The sequence below is a fragment of the Anoplopoma fimbria genome, chromosome 12, assembly GCF_027596085.1.
Source record: "Anoplopoma fimbria isolate UVic2021 breed Golden Eagle Sablefish chromosome 12, Afim_UVic_2022, whole genome shotgun sequence".
Classification (NCBI taxonomy): domain Eukaryota; kingdom Metazoa; phylum Chordata; class Actinopteri; order Perciformes; family Anoplopomatidae; genus Anoplopoma; species Anoplopoma fimbria.
In genome coordinates, this window is record NC_072460.1 from 24620194 (window position 1) to 24630827 (window position 10634).

At 42.5% G+C, this 10634-nt stretch overlaps 1 protein-coding gene across 1 annotated transcript in view; it reads right to left on the reverse strand.

Annotated features, from left to right (window-relative positions):
* The window catches only part of znf512b (zinc finger protein 512B), a 33033-nt gene extending 23575 nt beyond the window's left edge, over positions 1-9458 (reverse strand). The window contains exons 1-2 of the mRNA XM_054609710.1: positions 9447-9458; positions 6573-6707 (exon numbers count right to left, since the gene is read on the reverse strand). Coding sequence (XP_054465685.1) covers positions 6573-6705 — 133 coding nt within the window. The 5' untranslated portion in view covers positions 6706-6707; positions 9447-9458. The remainder of the gene's footprint in view (positions 1-6572; positions 6708-9446) is intronic.
* Between the last annotated feature and the right edge of the window lie 1176 nt (positions 9459-10634).

Sequence of the window (10634 nt, forward strand, 5' to 3'; positions counted from 1 at the left end):
ATGGTGGGCCCAAAACCAAGATGGCAAATGACAGAAATCAAGATCGCAAACTGCCAAAAACCAAGATGGCGACGACCATAAACTAAGATGGCGATGGACAAAATGCAGAAAATTGTGGCTTTAAAACGGCACTCTACAAACCAATGGGTGACGTCGCAGTGACTACGTCCACTTCTTATATACAGTCTTCAAATTCCAGCTTCCATTAAAAAAAGACAGGTGTTTATGCAAAGGCCCATATAGTATTCACAAGCCAGACAGACAAAGCCTGCTCCAGACTGTTTGCAGAGCCCTCCTTATGGACAGTGACTCACCAACTCAATTTCTCTCCTCCTCCTGTACTCCCTCTCATCTGCCATCTTCAAGCCTGCCAAATAAAAAGTGTGACAACGATGACAAAGGACTCTCCTCAAAAAAAAAAAAAAAAAAATGCAGCATCAGGCTGAGAAAAGCACCGGCATTCAATTTCATCCCAGAAACAAACACTCTCCAATCTATAGCTCTTTATCGATCTTACCTTTTGGAACTTCACCAATTTCTGAGACTCAAAGCATCAGCACGCGAGGACCACAAAATATAGAAAATATGAGGCGTGAGGATGGGGAGTGGGGATAGTGAGTGGGAGTAGTGGGAGGACGGTTGCGCAGCTGGAGGCCTGAGGATGCACTGCTGCTGATAATACTGCCTAATAAGTGAGACGAGAGAAAGATAAAGAGATTTGAGGGGGGATGAAAAGGAAAGGTACCGACAGTTAAGTGTGGAGAATGGGGCAACAAACGAGCGAGAGGAAGTGTGAGAAAGCAATAGATTGCTGCTGAGGCAAATATGCAGGTTCAGCAGATGGGCCTGAAATGAAGGTCCTGCAGTGAGAGTAGAGTGGACTGTCATTAGAGAACACTCACATCTTTGCTTGCACATGTAGACATGTAAACACAAACAGCACAAACTAGCACATTTAACCGGCACACATAGCCACAAGCACATAAACCTAGGCAGACCTTCCCCATACAGATGGAGACAGCTCTGCATAACTCTGACGGACGGGAAAAGAATATGCAACCACAGGCTGAAATCCTAGCAAAATGCCTGAAGCTAGCTTAAAACGTCAAAGTATTATTAGGCATCCTATGTCTACTAACTAAAATGACAATGGGACAAGTAAGCTGTTAGCGAGCTAATGTTAGCTATGTGTTAACATGCTATTGTAGTTAGCTAAGGCACTTGCAAACATAATACCGCATGCTTTGATATATCTACTTTCCACCATAACACAAGTTGCAGTGTGTCGAAACGCGTTAGCATAACTTACAGAAATACATGTATTGTTAGCCTAAAACTGACATTTGGACAAAATGTTTGCTGCACATGTAACGTTGGACATACTGAGTGTTAGGAGCCCACAGTTCTCCCATTCTTCCTGCTGATGCCTCCAGCCTAATTGCCTGTATACTCAGTTGGTTCGGGCAGCTTATATATAACATACACATAAAATATGAGTAGAATAGACATTCCCATTCAGATTTACGCAGCAGGATGGTCAGAGCTGCAGACTTTATGTGTACAGTTGCAATTGCAAAAATAGGACTTCCGTATAAACTAAACAGACTAACAGCTATTCATGATCTCACTGAGTTGAGCTTTTGCAGTAACGACTAATACAAACAGTGAAGTAGTAACGTTACGAAGCTTAGAGAATAAATTATCAAATGAAATAACTTAATGTTTCATCCACACACTCTGTCACAACGTTGTAAAAAGAACATTGCCATCAACAAATGAATAACAACTTTGTTCGGCTCATTTTAACCAGTGTAGCACGAAAGCATGGTGGAATTAGCGAGCTGGCTAACTAGAGGACAGCTGGCTGGTTATCTAGCCTTGTTATTCCACCATGCTTTTATGCTACACTGGCTGGTTGCCAGCAGCAGTGCTAAGACTAATGGTCCCTCCTCCTCCCCACACGCCTCCGCTCTGGAGAAGGACAAGCTAACGAGGTAAATAGGAGCATTGTCCAATCTCCTCCTGGCTGAGCTGTGACAACACTTTACAGCCTCACAAACGTGGATGTCACCATAAAAACTGACAACAATCGCCATTTTCTTTTCTACTACTCAAATGACTACGAATAATTATATTTCTATTACAAAAACTTGAAAGTAACCTGTAAGAGTGTCCCTACACACATAAGCTTTTAGGCATATTACTGATGTTTGCTAACAGACAAAAGTGACACTTTCACACAATACAAAGTCAATGGAGACTTAAATATGCTCTGTCTATACAACCAACAGTAAAAATGTGTGCTGGGGTCAGGTAGGGTATAGCACCGCTCTCCATCAAAGAAGGAGGATGATCACACACACACAAGCACACACGCCTAAACTCCACTCATTTATTCTTGGTTTAATGTTTGCAGAAAGGAGCCTAATTTCAGGGCTCGCCTAAAGCATTCGGCAGAACCGCATTAGTTCTGTCCAAATACTCTCACTCTAGGTTGTTTAATAGCTTAGACTGCTGCTGGAGAGAAAGAAAAATGACAAAACCAGAGCTCTAATAAGATGTTAATGTGAAAAAAATGTGAGAGCAAGAAAGAAATAGAGAGACAAAGAGAAAGCAAGTCACCCACAGGCACCACATCGTTTCCTGCAAGTTGTCTGGTGTGGCGAGGTGACAGCTCCACCGCACCACTTCAGGAGAGCGAGCACACAAACCCGATTTGCAGCGTTAGTTTCCATGCATAAATTCACAGAGGGGGTTTTAAGGAAACCACAAAGAAAAGTACAGGATTTCTTCATCGTTGCACAGAAGGACACGCATCAATCGGTGTGATTACTGATAATACGAGGTGGAAAAAATGTCAAAACTTTCCATGAATGTCGAATGAAAAATTATACAAGAGCTGCAGGAAGAGGGCAGATAATTCGGTACCTGGTTATCTGAAGAGCACACTGTGTACAACGGACTTAAACCGACAATGAAAACCTCCACAGGGAGCCTTAGATATTGATGTCTTTGTTTCCCCAGACTGAGACTCACAGTCCCCCCCCCCCCCCCCCTCATTATGATTAGCACTGTAGCATTTTTCCTCATCATCAGCTACAGAAAGCTCAAACCAGACACTGATGATTAATAAGCAGAGGAGGCCAGATTCCTCGTGCATTTCTCATACTCTGCTTTGTCAGAATCAATTCCTACAGTAACTGGTTCCCCTCAAGGTCGCTGGATGTTCTTAGAGAATCTTAAAACCTCATCACGTAAAACTCAGTCAGCTGGCAATCTGACCAACTAAGCCTCTCCACAGGCAAAGGAAACCCCTGGTAATGTTCTAGATACCGCAAAGAGGAACTTTCCAGCCAAACAAGACAATTCTTCAACACACAACACGGTGGAATGTAGATTTATATCTTGAGCAATCAAATTGTGCTGGAAGCTATCCTTAGCACAGACTTGCAAAAATTAAAAAAACACTGATACAATTACTGTAAGGGTACTTTCTTTCAGTTTATTTAATGAGAGACAAAGCAGATCGACTGTGGGAAAAGAAAACGAAACAGATATCAGAAACGGTAAAGTCTTAAGTTACCAGAAAAAGTCCCGTAAAGACCAGGTCCAAGCAGTTACCTGCAAAAGTATTATCTGCGCGCACACACACACACACACACACACACACACACACACACACACACACACACACACACACACACACACGCACACACACACACACACACACAATCATCGGCAGTACTCATTAGTGAACCCCAGCCAAGAGTGTGTCTCTCGTTTCTACCCTCCAGTCTCAAAACAATCAGCTCAAAGCCCACTATTAACTTCACGCTGATTGATTTAAGCACTTCTTGTTTATTGAGTAATAAAGTGTAAAATAAAAAATAAAATCTATAAAACAAAAACACTCTGAGAGGCTGCAGAGTAAAAACCCTGTCGTTCAAACACACTCCGTTCTGCTCCAATCAATTCTTTAAGAGCAAAAGCAGCACATCAGTCGGCAGCCTGTAAACAATAAAGAGTTGGAGGCCGATACTGTGAGCCTGTTACTAAAGAGACGCAAAGTCCCTCCCCTACTGTGTCCCCATGAGACCATTTCAGAGAAGATGTGTATGATAGTCAACAGTGAGAGACAAATCATTTTTCATTCCATTGAATTGTGGCATGATGTTTGTCAATTTAAAAGTTAATTTTTGCCGTCAAAAAAGTTGCATATTGTTGAAACCGTGAAACCGCTCAGTGAACTACATCGCTTGTCTCGCACAGCGAGCTAGCTAATTTAGCTACGTTCCATGCACAAATGTATGGTTACCTAACTTGATGTGTTTTTCCAGAGACTATTTTCATCGGCTTGGAAGAGAATGAATGAGCAAATCCCCGTTTTTGGTGTGAGTTCCTCGTTCGTAGTACGAAACACACAGGAATCGTAGCTTCAGAGAAAGACGTCACTTGCACCACTTTTTGGTTTGGAGTCTCAAAAATGTTATGACAAAGTGGGATTTTGTTGAAGTGCAAAATTAGCTTATTAAATTGACAAACATTCTTGGCACAATTCAAACCAGATCAAAACATTTTCAGTCTCTTGCTGTTCACTACAGCACATATTCTTTCCAAAATTAGGTCCCATGTTGGTCCACCAACAGGGCTTTCTAAACTGCCAACTATTAGAAGATTAAGCAGATTCCCCGCTCTGTTCTGTCTCACAAATAAAAGCTCTGTATTACCGTCCACAGCGAGCAAGCACACACACATGTACGCACCCACACAGGCATGCAACTCCAGCCTTCAGGGCTGAATATTAACATGGAAAGAAAACAAATCCGAGCACCTAGTCTGGTGCTGTGTGTGTGTGTGTGTGTGTGTGTGTGTGTGTGTGTGTGTGTGTGTGTGTGTGTGTGTGTGTGTGTGTGTGTGTGTGTGTGTGTGTGTGTGTGTGTGTGTGTGTCTGGGAATGAGGGCTATTTCGTAGCAACCAAAACAACTGGGTCATATTAGAGCAGCTCCAGTTTTCCAATACCGAGACTCTATTAACAAAGTCCTGATGATCTGCTCTGTACGGGATTGAAACATAATTCCCCGGACTGGCTCTCTCTCTTTTTTCCAAAATCTTCCATCTCCATCCAGATGGCTTAGAGTTTCACTAATGTCAGTGCTTGGCAGTTCTTTGTTTGTTTGGTTTTTCTTACTGTATAAACGGTCTGAGGGAAAAACTGCTGTAGTTTCCAGGCCCTTCTGTGGTTAAAGGGGTAAAGTGACATTTAAGGCCCAGGATCCATTGATTCTTGGTAAAATATAACCCATTGAAGAAAAAGCAGCAGACAGTTATATGTGCGGTATGTTGATCAAATCCTTGAGAAGCCACGCTGGAGCTCTGAACAGCCAGCCAAGTGCTATTATAAGCTACAAAACCATTACAAAAGACCAATGGAACATCAAGACACATTTGCAACCATCACATATGTCAGTATGTCATATCTATAAATAAGATTATATATATATATACTTAATTGAGACTAGATATTGTCATAGATTTCTGATATTGTAATATGGACTAAGTGTTGTCTCTTCCTGGTTTTAAATACTGCGTTACAGTAAAGTGATGGGATTTTCTGAACTTATCGGACTGTTCTCTCTGTTCTATTATTCATCAGGGGTGCAACAGACCTTAAAATTCACAGTTTGGATCGTATCATGGTTTTGAGTCACGATTCGGATCAGCACTAAAGAAAAAAGGGAGCAAATATAACTTTTAGAGATCCCTGATCATGTTTTTGCCGCTGATACTAATTGTTGATCGTCAATAATCCATATTGGCCGATACAGATTGTTTTTGTTGTTTTGTTTTGTTATATAGCAGCTATATCACACAATTCCAAAGATTAGGAAATAACAGATTGTATTTTATTGATTAAATTAATTAATTGGTAGTTTCAATGATGTATTAAAAGCAGCTTAGAGCTAGTGTTATGAAGTTAAACAGGTCATAATTATATTTATTTTATATTTCTGTGCAAACATCTCCTCCAAACAAGTGTCTAGCCAAAACCTACATTTTACAAGATTACCTCATGATGATGTTATAATTTACTTTTGCTCCATAGTCATTTTTTCTGAGCAGAGCCTGAACGCATCATAATGTATCTAAATGGAACCTCTGTACATTAGCTGTTAGCTCCGGAGCTGCTAACGTTACTAGCTCTCCTCCTATAGATTTTAACATTAACAGGGATCAGCGACTAGACAGCATTAATGTCAATCACCTGATATCATATTTTTTACTGACCATCGTCCGATAAACATCAGCAGTAGAACCTTTATTTCATACTATCATGGTAATATTTTGTAATTAATCCGCAGTTCACATACGGATAAATGACGGTCCGTTACACCACTGTTAGTGATCAAAATTCTCATTGTGTATATATTTTGTGCAAGTACAAAAGGTCATCCCCACTAGTATGTCATGTTGGATGCTTTTCTTGGGTCACACAAACAAAAGCTTTCCAAGTTTCCCACATTCAAAACAAGCCGTGAGAAGAAACACTGCAGAGCGGCTGCTCTTCACTCACTGTGTTTGCTGTGGTTTTCTGGGCCTGCCGTGGGCCTGACAGGCTCCTGGGGATGTCCATGCTTGGGGGTCCGGACCCTTGGCAGCCCTGATGAGGACAGCTTCCCAAGCCTGGGGCCACTGGGGCTCTCCATGCCTGAGGGGGAAATAAAAACAGAGAGATATTTCACTTCTGGTTTCCTTGTCTCAAAGTCAATGTAGTGGGTTTTTTTTTATGTGTTTTTGGTACGATGCCTGAAAAAAGATTTGTGTTTAACACAAGCTGACGACATGTTAACATTTTGTTCTACGAGAGAAAATACGTCAGTAAAAACCCCTCTTGGGAATTAAGAAGCTTTTACATGTCTTAAAAAGTGTCTAAATAAGGCAACTAAACGTCCTCACTAGAACACTAGTCCTCCTTTAGCTTAATGGTGGAGACGTGAAGTCATGTGACTAAATGTTCTCACTAGAACACTAGTCCTCCTTTAGTGGTGGAGACGTGAAGTCATGTGACTAAATGTTCTCACTAGAACACTAGTCCTCCTTTAGCTTAATGGTGGAGACGTGAAGTCATGTGACTAAACGTCCTCACTAGAACACTAGTCCTCCTTTAGCTTAACGGTGGAGACGTGAAGTCATGTGACTAAACGTTCTCACTAGAACACTAGTCCTCCTTTAGTGGTGGAGACGTGAGTCATGTGACTAAACGTCCTCACTAGAACACTAGTCCTCCTTTAGCTTAGTGGTGGAGACGTGAAGTCATGTGACTAAACGTCCTCACTAGAACACTAGTCCTCCTTTAGCTTAGTGGTGGAGACGTGAAGTCATGTGACTAAACGTCCTCACTAGAACACTAGTCCTCCTTTAGCTTAGTGGTGGAGGACCCCATTGGCCTTTTGTCGCGGGAACTGGTGCGATGCTAACTTCCTGTTTCCCCTTGAATAATACGTCAACCCTGCAGCTTTCTGTTAAAACGCTTCCTGACGCTCACTAATCCAGTTCCAACACATTTCAAAACATTGTCCCACTGTGAGGACACTGTCCCTCCGTTATACGATGCACTGTCTTGGTCGGCGCTGTGGGACTGAAGGTTGTCTGAGTGGAGGCGAACACATCATCTGCAGTGGTAATGAGGGCGCGACCTTCCATGTTTCATTTCAAAATCAATATGCTCACTTACACACTTACTCCATGCTCTGCCCATTAGACAAAAGGTGAGTCAAGGGGAGGAAAAGGAAGGGAAGGGAGGGACAAAGCTACTTTCCTGCCTTCTTTCTTTACTATAAAAACAAGCCAACGGGTCACTTGATCAGCAGCAAAATTATTTAGTTTCAAGCGAGAGCTCATCTTTGTTTGTTGACTGCTAAATATAGGTAACACAGCTTAATCTACTAATCAATAGAGAGGCAAAGTCCCACCATGGGGTCTTATTTTGGACTAAAAATATGCATGGTAGTCAACGGTAAGAGACAAATATTTTTGGGATCCGGTTTGAATTGTGCCCTGAATTACAAATATGATGTTTGTTGATTTAAAAGATAATTTAGCACGTCAAAAAAAATCTCAGTTTGTTGTAGTATCATTTAGGTTTTTTTTTTGTGAAACCCATCGGTGAACTTAGCTACGTTCCACGCTCAAATGTAACGTTATGTTAGGATGTGTTTCTATCCAGCGACTCTGGTACGAAACACACAGGCATCGTAGCTTCAGAGAGAGACGTCATTTACGCCACTTTTGGGTCTGACGTCTTTGTAAGTACGTATTTTCATTTAACTTTATTTACAAAAAGAGACTTTCTTTGCCGTGCAAAATGTCAAACACCATATTTATAATTCAGGGCACAATTCAAACGGGATCAAAAAAGTATGTGTCTCTCTTTTTCCATAATATCGTCCCATGACAGTCCACCAGAAGGGGCGGGACCAAACATCATGGCACCATCACCCATAGCAACCCCCCTACATGTCAGTTTTTTGGGGCCCCGTGTTGATGAACCCTTGCTCCTCCACCAGCATGGGACGGGCTAATGGATGACGGCTGACAACGTACTAAGTGGAACCGATTACGATCCAACCTGCCTTTTCTCTTTGCACACACATTCACGTCACCGTCCTGATGAATTACAACAGCACACAAAGGGGGTCACTCTTTGGGGGGGGGGGGTCACCTATCGGGGGCCACTTAGTGTCAGTTTACACGCCACGCTAATCACTCTGCACACTGAGCCACGGCGGCTCATCCCTCACATGCTTGGCTTTTTGATGAGTCGTCTAATAAATATGACACGTTGAGCTCGCTGCAAGATGCAAATTGCAGAAATGTTGCAAGCGTCCGACACCCGACAACTTCCTGTTCCTGTTCCAAGTGTGAAAATAACTACAGAGGTGTGATTACCGTCCTAAGAACACAGTGAGGTTTTGGCATTAATGAAAGCCCTTGTATGAGTCTCCATAGTGAACTCTTTTTTTAAAGTTACAAATCAGGCATTCCTAGAATATTCTTGAGGACAATAACACACTTTATAGTTTGGGCTCTGGGCGTTTGTTAAGTGTTAGAAAAATAAATAACAATTGCAGCTGTTGTTTTCATAAAAGAATGTTTCCACAAGTTAACCACATTAACATACAGTTTATCTAGACACAACAGAACCTGGCTGACTCCCACTCTTCTCTCTCCACACAATCCTGCTGACAAACAGAACCTGGAAAGGAAGTATTTTAGCTCCACACGTGGCACTGTGCCATGCCGACTCTAGTGTGTGTGTGTGTGTGTGTGTGTGTGTGTGTGTGTGTGTGTGTGTGTGTGTGTGTGAGTGTGTGTGTGTGTGTGTGTCTCAACCACAACAAGGTTACAATGTTGCCTTTTTTTAGATGGTTTTGTCGGCCACACCTACCTGAGCTGTCGGGCGGTGTCACCCAGCACCAAGGATTTTGGGGTGGGGGTGGGTGGGGTGGGGGGCTGGGTGGCCCCGGGTCACCCACTGAGGGAGGAAAGGGGGTGCACCTAGGTGGGCGTTTTTTTTTTTTTTTTTTGTCTCCCACCAATGTTATGTTACATGGCACTCACACCTGCTGTGCGTCAAGGGCCGGTCAGACTGGGTTTAGTGGGTTGGTGGTGGTGGAGCTGCTGGTGCTGCTGGTACTGGTGGTACTGGTGGTGCTGGTGGAGGTGGGGGGGGCTGTCCTGTCCTGTCCCCCACTCTGCGACGACGAGGCGGAAGAATACAGAATAACACAGAAGCAGGGCAGCAGAAGAGAGATTACAGTTTCGGCTGCACATGAAAGGGGAAAAAAAAAGGAAGCAGAAATCCCGGAGACTTTCTCCTCTTTTATTTTTAATCCCAGTTTCCAGCAGCCTTCCACCCCCTTCCTCCTCCTCCCTCCTCCTCCTCCTCCTCTCCTGCATTAATATGTAGGCTATACACCACGAGGTACTTTCTTCAACCACCTCCACCCTCCTCCTCCACCCTCCTTGTCTTCTCCTTAAACCGCTCCACAAATGCAAAGCAAAAAAAAAAAAAAAAAAAAAATAGGCCCAGTAAAAAAAAAAAAAAAAAAAAAAAAAACCAAGTATAGATCCCACGACTTCTTTTCTTGGAGGAAAAAATATTAGAATACTAGGATGGTTTATATAGGCAGTGAAGCAAAATGGCGACTTTATTACGAAGGAGGAGTACAAAAAAAAAAAAAAAAAAAAAAAGAAAAGAAGGTCCTTGCTGTGTGGAGCTGAAGGAGCCACGAAATATATTTAGAGCAGAAACGTCGACGCCGGAGACGCACTTGGAACAAAAAACAGGACGAAGCGTAAAGACGCGTAAAGACGCAGAGAGCTCCGGCTGTCGGCTCTCTCCTCCGGTCCTTACCTCAGGATTATTCCCTCTTTTTTTGTTTTTGATACGGATATTATCTCTGCGGCCGTGTACAGTATTACAGTAATGTGTGTTGGGTCATGCGCGAATCCACTCCACCTTTTGACAGTTTCAAGTACAGCTCTTAAGGCAACTTGCAAACTCTCGCGTTATTATTATTATTATTATCATCCATATATTGATATATATATATATTTTTTTTCCTTTTCTTTT